General features: G+C 38.8%; 2 protein-coding genes across 3 annotated transcripts in view; one reads left to right on the forward strand and one right to left on the reverse strand.

Moving 5' to 3' along the window:
* LOC125176281 (testis-expressed protein 12) overlaps positions 1 to 25,402 on the forward strand; it is a 107,701-nt gene that overhangs the window by 26,912 nt on the left and 55,387 nt on the right. The window lies entirely within an intron of this gene.
* Positions 6,356 to 24,907, reverse strand: IL18 (interleukin 18). Its single transcript, XM_047877505.1, has 6 exons — positions 24,724 to 24,907; positions 15,368 to 15,451; positions 14,534 to 14,545; positions 10,738 to 10,872; positions 9,790 to 9,923; positions 6,356 to 6,600 (listed from the first exon to the last, which is right to left on the reverse strand). The coding sequence occupies exons 2-6, from the start codon at positions 15,441 to 15,443 to the stop codon at positions 6,379 to 6,381; spliced, it is 579 nt and encodes a 192-aa protein (XP_047733461.1). The 5' UTR covers positions 15,444 to 15,451; positions 24,724 to 24,907; the 3' UTR covers positions 6,356 to 6,378.

The following is a 25,402-nucleotide window of genomic DNA, read 5'->3' on the forward strand; positions in this document are numbered from 1 at the left end:
TCCTCTGTTGATTTCTACCATTTGAGCTCTACCTTCTTTCCCTGGTGCTTTGATCCAGTCTGGTGCCTCTATCACATTTCTTTAGCCCACTTCTGATTTTGGCAATAACTGCAGCAGATAGTTCCATGCCAGCTCATATTAAAAATACTGCCTTGAGTGTGTTGCATATCTTCCCATTTTCTACTACAGATAAATCTGCCTAGCCAAGTACAGTTCAGAAGGGTGGGGGTTAACATCCCCAGGGCAACCTTCAACTAGTGAGTGTCAGAAGCTGGTGGGGAAATGCCCCTGCTTCCCTTCCTCCATGGGAATAATAAAGGGAGACATTCTTGCAAGCTTTTCTCTCAGGAGGTTCTGGAAAAATCACGCCCACAGGGACAACACACCTTACACTAGCTTTTTCACCTCACGTTTCTCACTCCTGCTCCCTGGGGTCGCCTCTCAAATAAATTACCTGCACAGAAGTCCTTGTTTCTGGCTCTGTATTTGTTTTGTTTTGTTTTGGTGTGGGACATGGGACTCAAGCTAGGGCCCTCTGTCCTCTCCCTTCCAGAGCTCCCTCTTCCCTTATGCAGAGCAATTCAGCTCTTTCCATCTCTTATATCCAGACCCACCCAGCACACACTCAACTTTTGTATGTCTAAGATTTCACCTGCATCTTTGAAAGGATTGTTGTAAAAGTTTACCAGATTCTGTCCAGGGCAAGGGGTAGGGAGTTGTGTTTTGTTGTTGTTGTTGTTGTTGTTTTAGTTTTCTCAGCTTGCATTCCTATAGAAAGAAAAAACTGTAAGGATCTTTGCTAAAATGTCAACGGTTATCTGAAGATGGAAGGAGGGGTAGTTTAATTTTTTTCTTTTTGTTCCTTAGTATTTTCTAAAATTTCTGTAATGAATAGGTCTTAATTTTATATTAAGTTAAAATTAAAATGTGATCAAACTGACTTTTTTTCCTTTTAAAAAATAACATTGTTCAAGTTTATAATTTACATACCATGTATTCACCCATTTTAAGTATACAATTCAATGATTTGTAGTTTTAGATTTACCAAGTTGAGTAGGGGCCACAGGCAGGCCACCCCAAAATGTACCACTTTGGCATGCAGATTATTTTGACTGAAAACAGTCAAGGCCCAAAAGACTCAGGAAGAAACTTTGAACTTCCTCCAATTGTCTAAAAAGAATTTATTTATTTATTTAAAAAATTTTTTTTTCAACGTTTATTTATTTTTGGGACAGAGAGAGACAGAGCATGAATGAGGGAGGGGCAGAGAGAGAGGGAGACACAGAATCGGAAACAGGCTCCAGGCTCTGAGCCATCAGCCCAGAGCCTGACGCGGGGCTCGAACTCACAGACCGCGAGATCCTGACCTGGCTGAAGTTGGTCGCTTAACCGACTGCGCCACCCAGGCGCCCCTAAAAAGAATTTAGATAGAGGAAGAGAGCTATCACCAAGAAGAGAGCCATCACTATGGATAACTACAGTATAATATGGACTAGGGGTTTTAAACAGGGAGGAATGTAGCAATCTGTTTGTTAAAATTCCTCTCTATATCCCATTGTTTCTGAATGGCCCAGAAAATATTTGTTTACCAAACATGTACTTTTTTCATCTTCCTGTGAATTAATTTTCTTCCCTTTGAAATCCCAGACCCATGGCCCCTTCTCCTTAGTTCAAGATGACATATATACCTCATTTTGCCTGACTATCTTTGGAATCTCATATCTATGTGGATTCCCTGTACATATGAAATTAAATTTTATTTTCTTTCGTTAATCTGTCTCATGTCAGTTTTTTTCTTTTAGAACAAATGGGGGAGGGGCAGATGGAGAGGGAGATAAAATCTTAAGCAGGCTCCATGCCCATCGAAGAGCACAATGAGGGGCTCAGTTTCATGATTGTGAGATCATGACCTGAGCCAAAATCAAGAATGGGATACTTAACTGAGTGAGGCACTGAGTCACCCACATCTCATGTCAGCTTAATTCTTAGACCAGCTAGAAGAAATCTGAAGGATAGAGTAAAATTTTTTCCTCCCCAACATGTTCAACCATCACCATATCCAGTTTTAGAACATTTCCTTGTCTCTAATAAGATCCTTCATATCTGTTTACAGTTAATCCCCATTCCCACCCTTAACCCTAAGGTAAACATGAATTTACTCTTCAGTCATTATGGATTTGCCTTTTCTGGACATTTCATATAAACAGAAGCATGTAATAGTTTGGCTTCTTTTATTTAGCATAATATTTTTAAAGTTTATTCATGTTGTAGCATGTATCTGTATTTTACTTTTTGCTTATTAGTGTTGGTATTCCATTGTGGACATACCACGTTTTGTTTATTCCTTCACCAGTTGATGGATGTCTGAGCTTTTTGACTAATTTTTTTTTTACTATTCAAAAAATTTTTTTAATCTTTATTTAGTTTTGAGAGAGAGACAGAGTGTGAGTGGGGGAGGAACAGAGAGAGAGGGAGACACAGAATCCAAAGCAGGCTCCAGGCTCCAACCTGTTAGCACAGAGCCCGACGCGAGGCCTGAAGTCACAAACCATGAGATCATGACCTGAGCTGAAGTCGGCCGCTTAACCAACCAAGCCACCCAGGTGTCCCTTTTTTTGACTATTATAAATAATGGTGCTACAAATGTGAATGTACAAATTTTGTGTGAATATGTTTTATTTCTCTAGAGTAGATATACAGGAATGCAATTTCTGGGTCAGTGAAAAATCTATATTTAACTTTAAAAGAGATGCAAAACTATTTTTCAAAGTGGCTGTACTACTTTATTTTCCCATCAGCAATGTATGAGAATTCCTATTTCTTCACATTCTTGCTGACACTTGTTATTATCTGTCTTCTGATCATAGCCATCCTGGTGGGCAGGAAGTGGTTTCTCATTGTGGTTTTAATGTGCATTTCTCTAATGACTAATGATATTAAGCATCTTTTCATGTGCTTATGGCTTTTGTACATCTTCTTTAGAGAAATATCTATTCAAATCTTTTGCCCATTTAAAAATTGGATTGTCTTCTCATTAAGTTGTAAGAGTTCTTTCTATATTCTGTATATAAATTTTCGCCATATGTGTGATTTACAAATTTTCCTACTCTGTGGCTTGTCTTTTCATTTTCTTGTGATGTCTTTTGAGTGCAATTTTTGTTTAACTTTTGAAATAATGTAAGGTTCAGAGGAAGTTGCAAAGATAGTGCAGAGCAGTCCCATTATTCTTCACCCAATTTCACCCCCAAATTTTGAATTTTGATTAAGTCCAATTTACTAATTATTTTTAATGGATTATGCTTCTTGAATTGTTTAAAATTTTTTCGCAAAAACCAAGGTCTTGACATTTTCTCCGATTTTATTTTTATAAGATTTATAGCTTTAGTTTTTGTTTTTTTTTTTAAAGTAATCTCTGTGCCTAATGTTGTGGGGCTTGAGCTTATGACTCTGAGGTCAAGAGTCGCATGCTCTATCGAATGAGCCAGCCAGGTGCCCCAGCTTTAGCTTTTACATTGATGTCCCTGATCCATTTTGAATTAATTTTTGTATATAGTGTGAGGTAAGGGTCTACATTCATTATTTTGCATGTGGATATCGAGTTGTCCCAGCAGCATTTGTTGAAGACTCTTTCTATCAAACTGCCTTTATCAAAAATCAATTGGTCAGGTGGTGGGAAGGAGGGGACAGTGGGTGATGGGCATTTAGGAGGGCACCTGTTGGGATGAGCACTGGGTGTTGTATGGAAACCAATTTGACAATAAATTTCATTTAAAAAAATAAAATTAAATTAACTACTGCTTGGTGTAGATCAAAAAAAATCAATTGATCATAAATATATGAATTTATTTCTGAACTCTCAGGTCTGTTCTATTTATCTATGTTTATCCTTATGTCAGTTATCAAACTGTACTGATAACTGTAGCTTATATTATTTTAAAGATATTTTTTATTTTTTTTAATGTTTATTTATTTTTGAGACAGAGAGAGACAGAGCATGAGCAGGGAAGGGGCAGAGAGAGAGGGAGACACAGAATCTGAAGCAGGCTCCAGGCTCGGGGGTGTCAGCACAGAGCCCAACAAGGGGCTTGAGCTTGTCAACTGCGAGATCATAACCTGAGCCGAAGTCAGATGCTCAACCAAGCCACCCAGGCGCCCCTTAACAATATTTTTTAAAATGTTTATTAATTTTGACAGAAAGAGTGAGCATGAGCAGAGGAGGGGCAGAGACAGAGAGAGAGAGAGAGAGAGAGAGAGAGAGAGAGAGAAGGAGAGAGAATCCCAGCTAGGTCCTGCATTGCCAGCACGGAGCCTAATATGGAGCTCAAACTCATGTACTGTGAGATCATGACGTGAGCTGAAATTAAGAGTCTGACGCTCAACCAACTGAACCCCCCATATGCCCCAATTTATATTAAGTTTTAAGATTAGGAAATGCAAAAGAAGTTCTTTTTCAACATTTTTTGGCTATTCTGTGTATTCTGAGTTTCCATATACACTTTAGATACAGCTTGTTAATTTCTGCAAAAAAAAGGCCTGCTGGAATTTTGATAGACATTGAGTTGAATCTATAGATCAATTTCAGGGGAACTGCCATTTTAACAATATTGAGTGTTCCAATCATTGAACATGGAATGTCTCTCCATTTATTAAGATCATATTTCATTTCCTTCAGTATTGTTTTGAAATTTTCATGTACAAGTCATGCACTTCTTTTGCTAATTTATTCATAAATATTTTATTCTTCTTAATATTGTGAATGGAATTGTTTTTATTTTTTTCTGATTGTTCATTTTCATATATAGAAGTAAATTTATTTTCATATATTAATATTGTCTGAAACCTTAACTTGCTTAATTAAAAAAATTTTTTTTAATGTTTATTTATTTTTGAGAGAGAGAAAGAGAGAGCACAAGCAGGGGAGGGGCAGTGAGAGAGGGAGACACAGAATTCGAAGCAGGGTCCAGGCTCTGAGCCATCAGCACAGAGCCCAATGTGGGGCTTGAGCCCACAGACTGTGAGATCATGACCTAAGCCAAAGTTGAACGCTCAACCAACTGAGCCACCCAGGCGCCCCCCATTATTAATTTTAATAGGGGTTTTTGTGCATGTGTACATATTCCTTAGGATCTTCTGTATAGAAAATCATGGTTTGTGCACATCTGGACAGTCTTACTTCCTTTTATTTCTTTTTCCTGTGATTGTACAGGCTAGAATCTTCAGTATGATGTTGAATAGAAGTTGTAAGAGCTGATATTCTTGCATTATTTTTTCACCATTAAGTATGATATTAGCACTAATTCAAAAAGAGATATGCCCCTCTATGTTTATTGCAGTATTATTTACAATAGCCAAAATAAGGAAGCAACCCAAGTGTCCACTCATAGATGAATGGATAATGAAGATGTGGGGTTTATATACAATGGAATATTACTCAGCTATAAAAAGAATGAAATCTTGCCATTTGCGACAGCATGGATGGATCAGAGGACATAATGCTAGGTGAAATAAGTCAGTAATAGAAAACTACCATATGATTTCACTCATACGTGGAATTTAAGAAACAAAACAAATGAACAAAGAGAAAAAAAGAGAAAACAAACAAACCAAGACTCTTAAATACAGAGAACACACTGGTGGTTACCAAAGGGGAGGTGGAATAGGAGATGGGGATTAAGGGTGCACTTATTGTGAAGGGCACTGAATAATATATGGAATTGTTGAATCACTAGATTATATACCTGAAATGAATATAACACTGTTTGTTAATTATATTGGAATTAAAAATTTTTACTGTCTTCTACTGAGATGATTGTGTTGTTTTTATACTTTATTCTATTAATATGGTATATTATATTAATTCATTTAATAATATTAAACCATCTTTACATTCCTGGGTTGAATGTCGCTTGTTTAGAATATATGTAATCCTTTGTATATGCTGTAGGATTCAGGATCAATCTGACTTTGAAAGATACCTGACTTTGGAAGAAATGCAGAAATTAGTCAAATCTCTACAAAATCTTGATGGTTTTAATGATATTCTTAAAAAATTAGAAAGTTCAAGTTATCAGTATCTTTCATCTTTAGGACCAGTAACCCAAAAGATTTAAGGCACGTCTGCTGAGTATAATCTATGTTCCAATTAACAGTGTAGAATGTGTTTTGAAACTATGAATTCTCTTAATGTTATGCAAATATTTTATTTATCTGGATAAGGAAGAGTCAACTCAATTTTGTGATACCTTATTATTCATTTCTCAGTGGTATCTTTTAAGACCATTATCCATTTTATTTCATTATTACAATTATAGACACAAAGTCTTGCAACCTTTCTGAAAGACAAAAACTCAGAAAGTTCAAATTATGCAATTTTAATATCTAATTCTTGTTTTGAACAGTGAACATTATGGACTTATCCCCATTTTCATCCTTTTTTTTCAAAATGAGTTTGAAAAGATCTTTCTCTTTTTCACAAGCTAGAAAGTACCCCTTGTACAATGAAGACTCAAATTGTATCTTATCATCATGTCCTGGAACACTTCTCTGAAAGAATATGATGTCATTTCCTTCATCATTGATACTCTCAGGAGGACTCATTTCCTATAGAGGAAAAAAAATACTTAATTTTTTAAGAACATGAACAATTTGAATATGTGTGGTTTATTTTGAAGTACATTACTGCAAAGAACTAAAGAAGTGCAAGGAAAAAAAAAAAAACCCAAACCTCTGAATATAAGAATATTGATTTTATTTCCTTCCTAATTCCTAATCTGTTCTCCTTGTTTAATCTGCCTTTTCCCACCATTGAATGCACATTCAGGTTTAAGCCTCTAGTTTCTCCCAATTTAACCATCAGGTAGCTTCCTTTTCTCCTCTCCCCTGAGTGGAGTCCATATCTGATCAAGATGAAGCAGAGTTCCAGCACAGACCACAACCTTCTTAGGCTAATGTCAATTCCTGTTTTCTTCAACCATTCACAGCCAAAGACATTGATGACCTCCACCCCTAGGCATAGGCTAGCTCTTGTTTATGAGCCTAATGTGAGAGAGGCAGAAAGTGCAGGCATCTCAGCTTCGTCCCTCCTTCAGTGGAGCCTAGGACTGAAACTTGCTGTAAATAGACCCACTAATAGAGAGTCAAATCATAAGAGACTCTTAAAAACTGAGAACAAACAGAGGGTTGATGGGGGGGTGGGAGGGAGGGTAGGGTAGGTGATGGGTATTGAAGAGGGCATCTTTTGGGATGAGCACTGGGTGTTGTATGGAAACCAATTTGACAATAAATTTCATATATTAAATAAATAAATAATAAATAAATAGACCCACTACTTGTACTAGGGCTAGGTCCTGGGTTCCAGGATAGCCCTGCTTATTGGCTTAGTCAGCACTTTTTCTCTGCCAAGCACTCCAGTTCCATAGTAGTTCCTGCATTTCTATCCTGAATTTGGCTGGGTCCTACCCTGAAAGCCAAATGCTGATTCTTATATCTTTCAGCCACAGAAGAGGGTTTTCTCAAGAATAGCTAGATTATGTGAAACCGTTATCCTGCCGGTCCCCCAACTGACAGTACTGCCTGCACTTTTCCTATTAGTGCATCATACCTACTTTTCAGAATGGACTAGAAAATGTGAGGACCACCCAAGTTTCTTTCCATATTAATCCTGGAGCCAACAGACATTTTGAACTTAATTTTGACCCCCTGGTAGCAAAGATGAGCATTATCCTATCTAAGGATTGATGGAGAGACCTCCAGACCCAAAATAGTATTCCAGCCTCCTCTCAAGAGGCCTGAAAGAACCTGGGGGTACCTCCAAACTTCTCAATCCATTATGGAATTTATAGTCATAACTCTTGACCTTTTTCCTTTATCAACATGTGAGGGTCTTGAACTGATGACAGTATAAACTAGTTCACCCACTGGCACATATTTCTGAGGTTGTCTACGATATACCAGAATGTAGGAAGAGACCCCAACCTAGGGGAGACAGTTTGGGACCAACCTAATATCTAATGTATAAGTGATAAATAATCCTTAGCTAAAACTTCAAAAACTCTAGAAATATTAAAGACAGATAAACCTTTTAGTTCAAACCTAGTGTAGAAAGTTATAGTTGAAGGTGGAAGTGTGGATAGGTGGAATAGGTGATCTCTAACTAGTTCAAGGCCACATTTCAGAACAGAGGCAAGGAATCTTGGGGCAGTAGCTTTCTTTAGTTTTGGTGTTGACTATTCATAGCCCTTATTGGGAAGATGCACAACAAATGGATGTGGAAACAATCCTAGTGACCTTGGGGAACACTCAACTTGGAAAGTCCTACCTGGTGAAACTTGAGTGCTCCAAGGGCCTAAGGTATTCTTTGCATCATTACATCATGAGGGGTTGAATCTGAACCCAGGGAGAGGCAAGCTTGACCTAACATATCTTACCTTAAAAAAATTTTTTTAAATGTTTACTTATTTTTGAAAGAGACAGAGAGAGACAGAGAGAGAGAGAGAGAGAGAGAGAGAGAGAGAGAGAGAAAGTATGCGCAGGGGAGGGGCAGAGAGAGAGGGAGGGAGACACAGAATCCGAAGCAGGTTCTAGGCTCTGAGCTGTCAGCACAGAGCCTGACATGGGGCTCAAACCCACCAACTGTGAGGTCATGACCTGAGCCAAAATGGGATGTTTAACCGACTGAGCCACCCAGGCACCCCTGACCTAACATCTCTTATTTTGGTCCTCTCCCAGTTGCTTTAGTAAGTCTGAGAGAATCCTGACCATGCCTGGATGTACATACAAGAAACAGACAGACAGTAAGGTCTTGAAACAAATCCGTCTTGGTGTCATGAAGGTTCTTGCCCAAAGGAAAACAGGGGTAACCAGAAGCACTAGGACTTTATAGCTAGTAAGCAACCCAGAAAGGTGAGCACATAATGGCAGCCAGTTGTGCCTTATTATCTCGAACTTAGTCTATATTTATAATCACTGCTAAGATCCTTATTAATGGGTGGAAAATGGGATTAAAGAGCATGACCTAAAACTGGTCCTAACACCTTCCTTTCCCTCTTCCTGCCCCTTGACTGAGTCCTTCCAGAAGCACATTTGCTATGAAGCTTAAATGTCAGAGCCCCTCACTTATACAGGTCTCTTTTAAGTCCCCTTCTTTTTCTAAATAAAGCATCAACTTTATGCCTTTGTTGATTTTATATTCTCTTTCTTTAAAAGGGCTGCCCAAATTGTGTAAACTTCAGCCTCCCCTACACCTGGATTTGCCTAGTTCCATTATTATCAGATAAACAACCATTAACTATAACTACAGAGTGACCCAGAAAACTTTCCTCCCAATGAGAGCAGCCTGGAGATGCTCACAAACTGACAATTTCAAAGGTGAATCCCATGTCGTGAACGATTTGCTAAATGGGGATTTGCCAATAAAGAACTGCTATCAAGATCACTTTCTACTGAAAGTTAGGAGTATGGCCTTAGTAGACATGCCAAGGGGCAACTTGGGAAGGGGGAAAATGCCACATGAAAATATAATTCTGGGGTACCTGGCTGGCTCAGTCCATTAAGTGTCCAATTCTTGGTTTCAGCTCAGGTCATGATCTCACGATTTGTGAGATCAAGCCCCGAGCTGGGCTCTGCACTGACAGCATGGATCCTGCTTGGGATTCTCTCTGCTCCTCTCCCACTCTCTCTCTCTTTCAAAATAAATAAATACACTTGAAAAAAAAAGATTGGACTGAGGATATTTGGATTTTTTAATTTTGCATGTAAATATGACTAAAACAAATTAAGGCTCAGCCTTACCTTAAAGGAAATAATTTTGTTCTCACAGGAGAGAGTAGACATGGTCTTATAATTCACAGAGATGGTTACTGCCAGACCTCTAGTGAGGCTATCTTTATACATATATATGATAAATTCAGTCCGGGGTGCATTATCTGAAATAAACATTAATAAATAAGAACCCTAATTAGAAGAATTTTTACAAATCACCATTTATGGAAATTTGCCTAGGGATAATCCTTAACAAACCCATCACCATTTCTGTACTCTGAGATTCAGCCATTTAGCAGGAGACTTTACATGGGCACGCTCACATTCTTTAAAACACATTCATCATATGTATTATAACACAAATACAGCAACTTTTTGAGTGTTTTAGAGATACTATGAATTCTAAAAGATTGTTTTTAACATTTAAATGTTAAATAGAATATTGAAAATCTATCTGTTTTGGTACAAATTTAGTTTTTTTCTTCCCCAAAGTGCACATTCACTGTTTCAACTCTGCCTAAATTCTGATATTTGGAATTCAAACCTTGGAAGGCACAGTAAACAGATTCCTTTTAAGGCATTCTAAATTTCTGGTGGAAGACAGACTCACTCCAAATGCTTGTGTATTTATTTTTGATTTTGAGTTTTGAAAATTCCATCAGCAATTTAGCTATAACCAACAGCGATTAAGGTCCATATGGAGATTCTGTAGACTTAGTGCAATTATAGTGAAGGGATTGGCGACCCTCATATAGGCTCAGAATAGCTTGACCCCTAGCAATATCTTTGTTGCATCAATTTTTCACCCCAACTAAAAAATGTGGACCTTATCAAGTTTTTTGTGTGTGAAATTATTACTACTCCTGTGATTTTTCATCTGAAGATTAGGTCTATCCTAGAAAAACATAGGTAGTTAACTGGAATGGGAAGAAGTAAGCTTGTCATTTTTAAGTTACAAATATATATTTAAAAAAATACCTGTACAGTCAGAATCAGGCATATCCTCAAACACAGGTTGATCTCCCTGGTTAATGAAGAGAACTTGGTCGTTCAAGTTTCGTAAGATTGAGAGTTTATGTTCAAGCTTGCCAAAGTAATCTGTTTCCAGGTTTTCTACAATGCACATTAAATCTCATTAAAGAATATGTTTTTTTCTTCCTAAATTACAAATAATCATTCTATATATTTCAGTTTTCAATAACTGCTAATCATAATCTTCTGGTGTAGAAGATGGTAGGACAAAGTTGCACAGTGTTTTTTAACCCACTTCCAAGAGCGCACCCTGATTCTTATTATCACCTTTTTATCACTACTCTACTCATATAGTCTTTTTTTTTTAAGTTTATTTATTTTTGAGAGAGAGAGACAGAGTGTGAATGGGAAGGGGCAGAGAGAGAGGGAGAGACATAATCTAGAGCAGGCTCCAGACAGAACCCGACGTGGGGCTTGAACTCATGAACCCATGAGATCATGACCTGAGCTGAAGTCGGACTCTTAACCGACTGAGCTACCCAGGCGCCCCTACTTCTATGGTCTTAAATTCAAATATCCTATTTTCAAACCACAATCTCCCATCCTTTTAGCTTTCTTAAGCTTTTCCTCTATGTTTAGAGTCCTCCTGCCTCTTAACATTTTCTGTCTAACCTCTTCCTGTCTTCCCTTTCTTCTCTATGAAGCCTGGGCCTCACAGCTCATCATTTTATCTATCCTTTGCCAGTGTCTTAAATCCTGAATTTATTTGTCCTTTTACTACAAAACCCCAAGACTGGCTGCTGAGGGTTGCTGCCAAGCAATTATACAAATGTACAAATTGGCACATTCCCAGTTCACCGATTGTCAATACTTCCTTTCTGTTATAGCTCAGCAATCCTCCGTGGTACAGAGCTGTGATTCTAAATCTTCTCCTATCTCCTAAGGATCTCTACATTGTGACCTCTGCTTTCGCTTTCTGCAAATGATTTCCTGCCTCTCCACTTACAAACATAACTGTGGCACCACCGGTTAATTTCCTCTACCCCCCCCCCCCCCCACTTCTTGTCCCAGGGGGAAAATGTGGAAAAGGTGCTCCTTCTCGTGTCTAGGGCTAACTCCATCTGTGTTTTGCATGTATCTTCTACTGAAACATTGATTTACCAATCATCCCCTTTTTTCTGTCAACCCAGTCATTCTACTTCCTGGATTAGTTGTATTTATGATCATAGTTCGTGAGTTCAAGCTCTGCCTCAGACTCTGTGCTGACAGCTGAGAACCTGGAGCCTGCTTCAGATTCTGTGTCTCCCTCTCTCTCCACCCCTCCCACACTCGTGCTCTGTCTCTCTCTGTCTCTCAAAAATGAATAAATGTTAAAAGAATTTATATATCCAGTCCACATTTTCATCCGGATCTAAGAACTTTATGTCCAAGAGTCCACTGGACATTTCCACTAGGATGTCCCACAGATAAGATCTAAAACTAAATTTATGTCTTCCTCTTTGCTCCACATTCCTCATTACCCTGCTTTTCCTCTTGTGTTTCCTATTTAACTGAACGGTACAAATTGGCTAAGTGCAAAAATGTAGGCATTATCTTTTCGGTCTTTCTTTCCATCCCCTTCGAAATCCAGCCCCACTGTGTCCTCTTGATTCTTTTAAGTATTTCTAAAATCCATGCACAGTTCTTCATAGGCATCCACTGTGCCTACCTTAATTCATGTCACCATCGTTTCTTACAGGGACTGCAGTAATAACCTCTTAATTGGCATCTCCCTTTTTTTTTTTTTTTTTTTGTCCCCACATCAATTCTTTTTTTAAAAAAATTTTTTTTCAACGTTTTTTTATTTATTTTTGGGACAGAGAGAGACAGAGCATGAACGGGGGAGGGGCAGAGAGAGAGGGAGACACAGAATCGGAAACAGGTTCCAGGCTCTGAGCCATCAGCCCAGAGCCTGACGCGGGGCTCGAACTCCCGGACCGCGAGATCGTGACCTGGCTGAAGTCGGACGCTTAACCGACTGCGCCACCCAGGCGCCCCAACCCACATCAATTCTTTATACTGAAGCCAGGAGGAATTAAAATTCAATTTTAATTAAAGTTAAAATTCAGAGATATGAGCATGTTATCTCTGATTTTTAATGGGGCACATAGCCACCTAGAATAAAAATTATATTTTCCAGATTCCCTTGCAGTTGGTATCGCCAGGTGACTAAATTCTAATGAATGGAATATGAGTGGAGTTGATGTGTACAACTTCCAAGTAGAGACTTTAAAAGGAATGGGGCTGTCTTCCTCTTATTTTGAACCCTTTCTTGCTAGCTGGGATATGGACCTAGGAAGTATGGTAATGATTTTCAAGTATGTGAATGAGTTCAACAACTTAGGGATACTGGAATAGCAGTAGAGAAGAAACTTGAGATCCCACCATCATCATGAACTACCAACTTGGACTTGTATTTTATGGAAGCATTTTCTCTTACTATATTTTTGGGTTTCTTTGTTGCAGCAAATTGATCTGTATCCCAGGTCGTACATATTATGCTTTCTGAATCCCCATTATCCCAAAGATAAGGTCTAAATTCCCTATCTTGGAATAAAGGAAGCTTCTTTATCTGCACCCTGTTTATCCTTCTTCTCTCTTCATTCTCCTACTCCCATTCTGAATTACTTTTAATTGCTCAGACATGCCATGCTTTCTTTCATATCTTGGCCTGTGCATGCTGTCTTCTCCCTGCCCACAATACCTTCTCTTCACTAACCCCTATTCACTCTTTAAATCTGTCCCTCCTTCAAAGTGCCCTCCCAGAATCTACTGGACTGAATTAGGTGCCTCTTCCATGTGCTCCCATAGCATCCTGTGTCTTTGTAACACTTAACATACTATATTCCAATTGTCTTCCTCATGGGCCTTCTTCTCCCTATAGGAACCATGTTTTGCTCACCACTGTATCCTACTGCTTGACATAGCACCTGGGATACAGATACCAATATTTACTGAATTAAATAAATGGAGAGCAAGGCAATCTTTAAGAAACATGAGGAGTTATAGGTCAATTATATTTCAGTAAAGCTGGGGGGAAAAAGACATGTGAAAAATAGTATTTTTTTTTAAGTTGATACTTTCTATTTCAAGTACAGTAAGGATGACCTTAAGAATGGGAAAAGTGTTAATTTTAAGGAAAAGTATGAGAAACTCATGGCCTCTCATAATCTGGGGTCTTTTGGAGGATCATAGGCCAGACATGGGTATGGTCCTACCTGAATGCCAGAAGGACAAGAACTGGGTACATCCACATCTTAATAAGACATAATGGCTCAGCTTCATAATTCTGCCTGCTCTACCCTCTCCTGTCTCCTCTGTTTCCAGAATCCTCTGCCACCTGGGAGCCTCCCAGGCTTCTTCCCAAAACATTTCTGAGAGAGAGGGTTAAAGGAAGGTTTCCTTGACTTTGGACAATTCTCTTGCTTCAATCCCCTTTTCCTCCAGAGAATCCATGACCTCCTCATAATCTTAGAATCTCTGTAATAAGCGAAGTCTATTTTGTAGATTCTAAGAGCTAGAGAAGTTTCTAAGGTGTAGAGAGAAGCATATTTTGCTAGCGGTTCTTCTCTGTATCCCTTATGGTCATCTTTATTCCGAGGCTGTTCTTTTGAGTCCACATTCCTTTGAGGGAAGATTAGCTTCTCAAATGGCCTAGTACCAGTTTCTCTCAGCTGAGAATGGGGATATGGATGTGTCTGAGAGGTGCTTACTCAAGTAGCTACTGATTTTGCAAAGAAAGAGAAATAAATTTATACTTTACCATCACTGTCAGCTAAAGGGGAAAAAAAGAGAAACAAAATACGTTAAATTCTATATTTCAATTCACAATCTCCTCTTACCCTACCATTTTATAACTCGTCTGTCACTCCCCAGTGTTTAACCACTAACTAACCAGTGATGGCCTCTGTGGGCCTCCATCAGAAATATTATACAATCGTGCTAGAGGTCGCATAAAATGGAGCTCATTAGACTTAGTGTGGTCTCAGTTAAATTAGAATAAAACCCAAATCCAGAGTTCACAAATTTAAATTTTTACTTAAAAGGAAATTTTGTAAAGTGATAGATTACTCTTAAGTTTATGGTTTCAATGGAAAGTCACCTAGGGACTTTCTGTGAATCTTTCAAATGAAGCCAAACTTTCAAATGGAGCCAAGCTGCCCACAGAAGATGAATCATTAGAATCTGTTTTTATTTGTCAAGTTTGTTTACATAAACTGGCATAATCTACTTACAGAACTCCAGATTTAAGGTATTTGTTATGTGATTTGCCAGTTTGTTGCAGGAAATTATATTCCCTGAGTGTACCCAATTTTGAGAGATTTCATCATGTGCACCTGCAGCCATCTTATGGGTTGGCTTCTGCTAGCTAAAGTGACAGGACATGTGGTGAGACAAGGTGCTAGGACGTTGGACATATTGTGGTTAATTTCTAGAGGCCCAGTATTTTTTATTCTTTTCCAGAAAAGAGGGTCACCGGTATTACAACAGAATTTGGTGATAAAAAAAAGAGGTGCTCAATAGTTTATCTCACAACATCTTTTCTAGCTGAATACATTTATCAGAATCCTTATCTGGCCTATTGCTTTAGACTTACCTACAAAGTAAAGTGTATTGTCAATAAATTTCATTCCCACAAAGTTGATGCAATCATCTACTGGTATAGCAGTCATCTTTATTCCTAATGAAAGCAAAGAGTCATTTGTGAAAAGGTAGTGGTTTTTCCATTTCCACCCCAAAAATATTTTTCTACTTACTGCCTTCTATTACCTCCAAACTCAGAAGTCAGTGTATCACCCAGTATGCTGATGAACACTTTGGATATTTAATAAACACTTGGGTCTTCAGCTTATGAATATACGTGTTCAAATGTTCTCTTGTAAACCAACAAATGTTTGGAATCTAGAAAGCATCTTCTCATAAGACAGTATTATAAAGGGTGGATAAGTGGCCCACTACTGAACTGAAGTATTGTCCTAGTATCTTGGAGGAAATGTATCATCAATATACATATACGATGCTTGTCATTTAACTATGGATTGGTTCTATGTCTGTCTTACAACCAATGGGTTCATGTGCATGGGAGACTGAAGCTTTGTGACTTCGTTGTGAAAGTGCCAAAAGTGAGACAATGATAAAGGTAGTGTTTCTGCCTGGGAGTAAGGGCAGTGTGTGAGGACGCCACAGCGCTCTGGCATCTGATGGCCCTTTTTCTCCTTGAGCAGCCATAGCTTTTGGTCTGGAGTTTGGGTTATACTATGCTTTTTACACAAGTAATACATAAATACAGTGTTTCTGTAAAAATAAAAAAAAAATAAAACCCAAATAATACAGGACTTAAACATGTTAAAACTTCTTCTTTTTGCTTTTCTCCTCTGCCCCACCCTATTCCACCCCACTCCAATATTGTGTATATCCTTCTAGACCTTTGTCTGTGAAGAAGGGTTTCTATACCTGAGAAATTTGTAAACTTAGATAGGAAAAAATTACATATTACAAATAAAAAATTACATTTATTTTCACCAACTTCTAAAAAATTTTTTAAATGTTTATTTATTTTTGTGAGAGAGAAAGAGAGACAGAGTGTGAGCAGGGGAGGGGCAGAGAGAAACAGAGACCCAGAATCTGAAGCAGGCTTCAGGCTCTGAGCTGTCAGCAGAGTCCAACACAGGGCTCAAGCTCATGGACCTCGAGATCATGACCCGAAGTGAAGTTGGACACTTAACCAACTGAGCCAGCTAGGTGCTCCTATTTTCACCAACTTCTAACTGAAATTTAGCAGTTCCTCCCCTTATGGTCGTGTAGGAAACCACAGTATGTATTATTAGCAGTATCTCTGATGTCAGTAATGGAAACACATATTTCCTATTGTGTTATAATTGTTGTAGAGATCTTGAAATAGGGTTTAAACTCCTTACTACTTTGAAATATACAGAAGTTATTAGTCCCACCAGTAGATTTTGGGTTGGTTTGTTTGCATGTTTGTTTGCAAAATTTTTTTTTAATGTTTATTTATTTTTGAGAGAGAGAGAAAGCGCGTGCACGTGTGTAAGGTGAGGAGGGGCAGAGAAAGAGGGAGAGAGAGGGTCCAAAGCAGGCTCTGTGCTGACAGCAGAGAAAGAGAGCCCAATGGGGCTTGAACTCCTGAACCGTGAGATCACGACCTGAGCTGAAGCCAATGTTCAAAACTGACTGAGCCACCCAAGTGCCCCAAATTTTGTTATTTATGTCTTTTTAAAAATTTTTTTTCAACGTTTATTTATTTTTGGGACAGAGAGAGACAGAGCATGAACGGGGGAGGGGCAGAGAGAGAGGGAGACACAGAATCGGAAACAGGCTCCAGGCTCTGAGCCATCAGCCCAGAGCCCGACGCAGGGCTCGAACTCACGGACCGCAAGATTGTGACCTGGCTGAAGTCGGACGCTTAACCGACTGCGCCACCCAGGCGCCCCTATTTATGTCTTGATAAAGAGGCATATATATACTATATCAAAATTTGTTAAAAAACCCTTTTTTGATAACTCAATTTAATATAATAAGTTTCCTTTATAAGCCTAAGTATTTAAGATAATTTTTTAGATATTTATTTGTTTTTGAGAGAAAGAGAGAGAGACAGAGCATGAGTGAGGGAGGGGCAGAGAGAGGGAGACACAGAATCCGAAGCAGGCTCTGAACTGTCAGCACAGAGCCCGACATGGGGCTTCAGCTCACTAACCATGAGATCATGACCTGAGCTGAAGTCGAATGCTTAACCTACTGAGCAATTAAGTACTAAATGTTATCCATGTAAACACATTATTTTGTGAAGGGGTCCACAAACTTCACCAGATTGTCTGTGAGGGCCCATGCCACAGAAATGATTAAGAGGCCCTACTCCAGAGTTCAGCAGTACCTTGGGTTCCTGAGGGTAATTATGGTTGGGGCTCTAAGGCATGTGGCTGCTTCACAGTAGTCCTTGGTATATAGAGGAGTATTTAAGTCGAAGCTCATAAGTAGAGAAGTGACTCAAATTTTTTTCTGGCATAGTCTGCTGAGGCCAAACATATGTGGTAGAAGAAGCCAGAAATTAAAACCCAGTTAAAGGGGCGCCTGGGTGGCGCAGTCGGTTAAGCGTCCGACTTCAGCCAGGTCACGATCTCGCGGTCCGTGAGTTCGAGCCCCGCGTCGGGCTCTGGGCTGATGGCTCGGAACCTGGAGCCTGTTTCCGATTCTGTCTTCCTCTCTCTCTGCCCCTCCCCTGTTCATGCTCTGTCTCTCTCTGTCCCAAAAAAAATAAATAAACGTTGAAAAAAAAATTTTTTTTAAACCCAGTTAAAAACCTTAATCCAAATTAAGGTAACCCAAAACACTTGTGAATTGGTGGCTATTTAACAGTTTTATCTAGGTTCAATTCCTTATACATATACAAATGTGGATAGTTATCAAATTTATATAGATATATAATATACAAGCATATATGTATATATAATTTCATATATATGAAATAATGGCTAGGGTGGTCTTCTCTACAAACTTTAATGTTATGTAATGCATTCATATTTTTGTAAAATAATTTACTTGAAAAGCCCTAAATAGTATATTGGATGGAATTGAATGAAATTACTAGTGTTTACTACAGTGAGTATTTAGTCAATGAGTGAATTAATTTAGAGGACACTACTACCTTAAAAAGAATAATATTACACAATATTTGAAATCATTCATCAGGTAATTACTGAGCATGCACTACGTATCAGGCATGGAGCTAGAAAGCTGACAAAACACAATACTTACCCTGCAATTACTCAGAGTCTAGGGAGAGACAAATATATCAACAATTACAAAATAGTACAATGAACGCTGTGCAGAGCTGGGTTTACAAGAGATCCTCTCTGTCTGCCTGGTGGTGTGTGGAAGAAAACTTCTTAGAGGAAGTGATAATCATGCTGCCTTGAAAGAGAGGCAGGCATTTTCTTTTCTTTTTTATTAATTTTCTTTTTTTTTAATTTACATCCAAATTAGTTAGCATATAGCGCAACAATGATTTCAGGAGTAGATTCCTTAATGCCCCTTCCCCACGTAGCTCATCCCCCCTCCCACACCCCCTCCAGTAACCCTCTGCTTGTTCTACATATGAGAGGCAGGCATTTACAAGGCCAGGGGAAGAGCTTTGCACAAAGAGGGAACTACGTGAGCAAAAGCCTGGAGCAGGGAATTCTGAGAGAACCTTGCTTGTTTGGAACCTCATCACTTTTCCTGCAGTTAATGCAAATGCAGTCCCACTGGGTAGGAAGAAAGCATTTCTGAAGATCTCAGATAGTTCAAGATTAACTTTTCCTTGGAAGCAAATACAAAAGTAGTAAAGAGATATCCTCGGAGGACATAAACCTATAACAACCAGAGTGTATTCTTGCTTTCTTTCTTTGTTTCAACTTTCTCAGCATTATAGCCGATTCTTTGCATAGTGCTCTCTCTCCACACATTCTATCGTGTGGTACTTTGGCCTTTTTGTCATTGTTTTCTGACATCTAACTGTTTTTCCAACTTATTTGGAAAATATTTATTTGGAGGTGTTTTTCAGCACAAGCAGTAATAATACCCCTCAGCGCTTTGATGACATTACTATCAGATATAAAAATATTTAAAATTATGATAGTAGTGAATATTTAAAGTTTTAAAAATGTTTATTTTTGAGAGAGAGAGAGAGAGTGCGAGGAGGGGAGGGGCAGAGAGAGAGGAAGACAGAATCCGAAGGAGGCTCCAGACTCTAAGCTGTCAGTACAGAGCCCAAGGCAGGTCTTGAACTCAAGAACTGTGAGATCATGACCCGAGCCGGAGTCGGATGCTCAATCAACTGAGCCACCCAGGTGCCTCAGTAGTGAATATTTTAAAAATAGCATAACAATAACCTGTATGTCTCAAGAATAGCCTAGCTTACATAATACCAACATGGAAGCAGGTAATTGTCAAGTATGAGAGACACTTAAATGTGGGAAGAGTGTTAACAGCTCACAACTCACTTGCCCTATCACCTTTGAAATTGTGTCATTCTACATAAACTAATTTGGAGGAGTTCACATATTTCCATTTTGCCTATAAAGTGAGACTATTATGGAGCACCTGGGTGGCTCAGTCAGTTAAGTGTCCGACCCTCAGTTTCAGCTCAGTTCATGATCTCATGGTTTCATGGGTTCAGGCCCTGCATCGGGCTTTGTGCTGGCAGCTTGGAGCCTGCTTGAGATTCTCTCTCTCCCTCTCTTTCTGCCCCTCCCTGACTTGTGCTGTTTCTGTCTCTCTCAAAATAAAATAAAACTTAAAAAAAAAATTTGAAAAATGAGACTATTATTTCTCTATTCTTGATTCTGTCTGGTTCAATTCACATAAAATGCAACTTGCAAAATAGTTCAGTTTGACATAAACTTGTAAAGGAGAGTCCGATTATAAAGGCCTTGCTTAAGTAGGCTAAAGAGTTTGAACTGTTTTTCTGAAAAAAAATACTGAATCTCTTTAAGTAGGAGAAAGACATGGTCAGATTTATGTTTTGAAAAGTTCACCCTGGCAGCTGTGTAGAGGATGGATTTGATGGGGCAAGACTGAACAGAGGCCAGAAAACAACCTCAGAAGTAATTTTAACAGTTAAGGTAACAGTTGATGAAGCTATAAACTAAGTAAGGTAGCGGCTGTGGGGACAAAAGCACTGGATGGATTCAAGAGAGATGAAATATCAGGATTGGTTTTTAGCTAATTGGCTGTAGATCAAATGGAAGAAGGAGGAACTGCGGGTGACTTCAAAGTTGCTGGCTTGGGCAACTTGTTGAGTGGTTACCTCATTATAACTAAGAAAAAAGAGAATGGCAAGCCAAGTGGAAAATAATTAGTTCAGTTTTGTAAATCTAAGAGAGAAGTGTCACAGAAGACAAGGGAGAAAGGAGCTTTAAGGAGGAACTGCTTAGGTACAAGCTCAAACTTGTTTATCGAATGTGGCAAGTTAGGAAGGTCTGGTGTCGGTAGAACAGTTTGGGGAATGTGAGGGAACAGAAGCACGTTGACAAAGATCTAGGGCAGAATGGGGTGGGGGAAAAAGTAAGATAGCAAATAGAAACTATTTTTTTAGGGACTCAGGCCATAAAGTGAAGAGAGAGGGTGGTAGTTTCTATAACTTGCAAATTTCAGTTTCTGGCTCCAGACCCACAGTTCCAGCTGTAGGGTATACTAATGAATTACTTTCTAAAACATGCCCAAATAACCTGTCTGCAACGGAAACCCGGGAGTCCTCCACTCCTTTGTCTAACCTGCCTCGCAAATACTGTAGGTTATAACTCAGAAATGTCTCTAGAATTTGGCGTCTCCTCTCCATCTCCACCAGCATTGTTTTAAGTCCAGCCCTCATCACTTCTGGCATCTTCTCTTTAGAGATTTTCTGGCTTCCAGACCCTCCCGGCTCCATATTGTTGCCAGCGACATTTCCCCTGCCAGGCAGTAACTTCCCTGTTTTCGTTGCCTGCTAGACCCTTGGTTCTTCACCTTTTCAGGCCCAGCTCAAACATTTTCTCTGTGAAGACCTCCCTTACTCCTCCATTCCTACCTAATCATTCTCTCACCAGTGCCCCCCTACACCTACCCCCACTTATGCTTCTCAAATACATCTTACTACACTGAATGAGATTATTTTGATTACAAATAGGTCTGCCCAGCTTCAATCTGAGTTTCTTTAAGATGAATTGTCCCTTTCTTCTTGAATCTTCCACATCTGGAAAGAAGTTTATATACATCAGGGGCTCAATCAATGTTAAAGGAATAAATGTCTGCTATGATACACCTTGTTGCCGTGACAACAGTGTGTAAAGGAACTGGTAGAATTTTTTTCTATCTTAAAACCTTCACTCCATCTGAAAGCCAGTGAGAAAGAGAAGGAATATTAGGAACACTTGAAACATATTTAAAAAAAAACAGTAACTTCTCCAATATTCTCCCTCTTCTTTCCTGCCCCCCCCCCACCCCGGTGGTTTCTTTTTTACTTCAAGGGCTTATTTTGAATTATTTTCTTACCACTCTTCTTGTGAGATCTCAGTATATCTACAAATAACCCTTCTATTCCTCCCCTCAACTTCCCTCTTTTCCAGTCTCATCTGTATCCCTTTGCTTTCTTAACTCCAGTCTGTGAAAATTATAGTTCCCACTGGATAAATATGCTTTGAATATTTCATCTAAAATTCTCAGATTATTGACTTTTTTTCATCTAAAGTTACAAACCACCTCAGAACGATCCTCCCAGGAATATGCAAGTGGCAATTGGTTCTTTCAAACAAAAACAGTTTTTGTTATACAAGCCTTGGAGACTAGCCACAAGCTAGTGAATGGTAGAAAATCATGATGGACATGAGGTCACATGCTTCACAATCTTGTCTGGGACAAGTCACTTATTTTTGATGGTCTCGGTTTCCTCATTTGGACAAAGAGGAAGTTGCATGGTTAATATTACAGGTGTTATCCAGCTCCAGTATTCTGTAATTCTAGATTTTAGCTAAGGCTGCAAGGAGAGAACCATTTATATGTGGCAAATACCCTCATAACCACTTCCTCATAACTCTAACATAACACGTATTGATTGAATATGTATTTCAGCCATAGAGGAGTTTAAAAACATACTATTGGAGGAATACTACTTGGCAATGAGAACGAATGAAATCATGCCATTTGCAGCAACGTGGATGGAACTGGAAGGCATCATGCTGAGTGACATAAGTCAGTCTGAGAAGGACAGATATCATATGTTTTCACTCATATGTGGATCTTAGAAACTTAACAGAAGACCATGGGAGCAGGAAGGGGAAAAAATAGTTACAACAGAGAGGGAGGGAGGCAAACCATAAAAGAATCTTAAATACAGAGAAAAAATTGAGGGTGGGGGGGGCAGGGAGAGGGGAAAATGAGTGATGGGCATTGAGGAGGGCACTTGTTGGGATGAGCACTGGGTGTTGTATGTAAGTGACGAACCATGGGAATCTACCCCAAAAACCAAGAGCACACTTTATACACGGTATGTTAGCCAACTTGACAATAAATTATATTAAAAAAAACCCCATATTATTAGAATGTTTGAAAAGCAATTTGAATTTGAAAAGCAATCATGTTTATCCTTGCTGTGGATTTCAATTCTGTGGCATAGACAGACACCGGATGAAATGAGGAAGCATATTACCTAATTCCCTAAAATCAGGTACTTAGTCATCTTGGTAGCAGCAAGATGAAAATCTAAGTATTCAGTTCTAGAAATCATTTAGTTCTTGAAAATGTTGCCATTCCATGAATGTCTGTATGTGGATGTGGCAGAGGTGGGATGGAGGAAGACCTAGGTAAAAATTTAGGTAAATAATAGGTGGCTGATAATAGGTGCAATATAATGATAATAGGTACATATATAATCCACAGCTAAATACAGACTCAAAGGAAAAATCCAGAGTGGAACTGATGTAGTTGGAATGGCCTCGTGTGAAAAGGAGAATCGAATTTAACCTTAAAGAATGCTTACGATTTAAATAGATGGGAAAGGACATGGAAGAGCATTTATATGATCATTAAAACAGTGTTGTGATGGAGGATGGACTTCATGAATGGAGCCATTTTTTTGGACTGTGGTGGAACACTCCTGCTGTCCTGCAGTGAACTCAGGGTAGGGTGGGGTTAGAGAGGGCTTTGGAAGTCACTAGAAGAATGTGATCTTATTTATTTATTTACTTTTAAGTTTATTTATTTTTCTTAGTAATCTCTACACCCAACGTGTGGCTCAAACTCATGACCCCAAGATCAAGAGTTGCATGCTCTTCCTGGTGAGCCAGCCAGGTGCCCCAGAAAAATGTGAATTTAATCTCATAGGCAATAGGAATGCAAGTTACTGAGCCAGCAAGTGCATTTTGAAAAAGATAAGAGACAGGCGCTGGCACTACTCTAAGAATTCATGTACAAATTTGCATAAGAATTCATAATATTCATGTAGGGATATTATGAACAAGCCAGGTTAAAAAAGATACTCTGGAGGAAGATTTAAAAGAACTTGAAATAGCTGGATATAGACAAAAAGAAAAGAGGAGTTTAAGGGAGTCCTAACTTTTCTTATTAGTACTTCAAAATAGAGGTATTAATTTAGCCCTTGCCTTATTGTGAAATAAGATTCTCCTGGGGAATGTTATAATTTCGTCCAACTATAGCCCAGCTAAGGGTGCTGATGCAGATTCTATCAAGAGGATCAACCTTTGGCAAAAATTTTTTGTTTGCTTTTAGAATCATGGATTCAGAGTTGAGACTCCCGTTGAAGAGAAGCTTACTTATTTTATTGTTCCAAAGCAGCAATTCTTAAGGGGCTCTTGAGGTCAAAGCTATTTTCATAATAATAACGAGCTGTAATTTGTCTTTTTCACCCTCATTCTCTCATGTGTATACACTACAGTTTACCAGAGCTTACATTCTGGGCAATATCACATAGATTAAGTGCAGAAGCAGATAGAAACACAACTGTCTTCCATTAAGCCAGAGATTCATAAACATGAAAAACAATGTCACTCTTCACAGATTTTTAAAAATGTATGGTTATTTATAATTAAAAACGTTTTTTATGCTGGCCTGTGATGTGCTTACTGTTATTTTGAAACAAGTTGAATTTCTAGTACAGTAAATGACAACAATACAGTCAAGTAACCTAGGGAAACAAACATTTTTGAGGGTCCTCAATGATTTTTAGGAATGTAAAGAGGTCACAGGACCAAAAAGTTTGGAAACGTTTGCTCAAAAGTGATACTCTCCAACGTTGGTTAAAAGACAAAGTTTCCACTCTGACTTTGCTGTGTTCCCTATGTTGTTACAGATTGCCCATCATAGTGATGTCAGAGGACCTCAATTCATCTCAATCACTTTTCTAGTTGATTTCCTTTTAAAACCATGTCTCATTTCTAAATAAAAAGGAATGATATTTCTTACCTGTGCTCAATAGTTTCCTAGGAGAGGAAGGGATCTGGAAGGTTTGAGGTCCCTTTCTTTTCCTGAGCTGTGTAGATGGCAGAAGGTGGCAGCAGCCCCTTTAGCAGCTGAAGCTGGCAGCCAGGAATGCAGAAAGCATTGGAAAACAGAGCTTGCTGGTCATCTGATCTATAGCCGTCTGGGGGAGGAGGAGACCAAGCGATTGGGAGAAAGGAGGAAGGAGGTGGAGGGAGGAGACTGTTCTGGCACGCCTTGAACCCGCCTTCAAATGTGGGCTCTTTCCAAGGGCAGTAGAACTGGAAATAAAGTCAGAGAATTTGTGTACTTCTTTTAATGTAAAATCACTATCTTAATGAGATAATTTCTGCTGTAAAAGTTGGAGTTCTGGCCCTTCCAAATCTTGTGCCTTTCTCTCAGAAGTACTGTACTTTCAAGCCCTTTTAAAAAAGCAACTGCTTGGTCAATTAGAAGCATCTTTTCTCACATTAATCTCTCTCTGTTTTGAGATTTTCTATTCACACTTTAGCACAAAACTTTTCCCTTATCTTGTGGTGCTGAATAATCAGCCCTATTAGAATAATCCCTATAATGTAATAATAGCACCTGAAATGTAATTTTAAAAAAGCAGAGTAAGATATCACAGCCTTGAAAATAATTAGCAGAAACAAAATTCCGCGGA

Source organism: Prionailurus viverrinus, chromosome D1, assembly GCF_022837055.1.
Source record: "Prionailurus viverrinus isolate Anna chromosome D1, UM_Priviv_1.0, whole genome shotgun sequence".
Taxonomy (NCBI): Eukaryota; Metazoa; Chordata; class Mammalia; order Carnivora; family Felidae; genus Prionailurus; species Prionailurus viverrinus.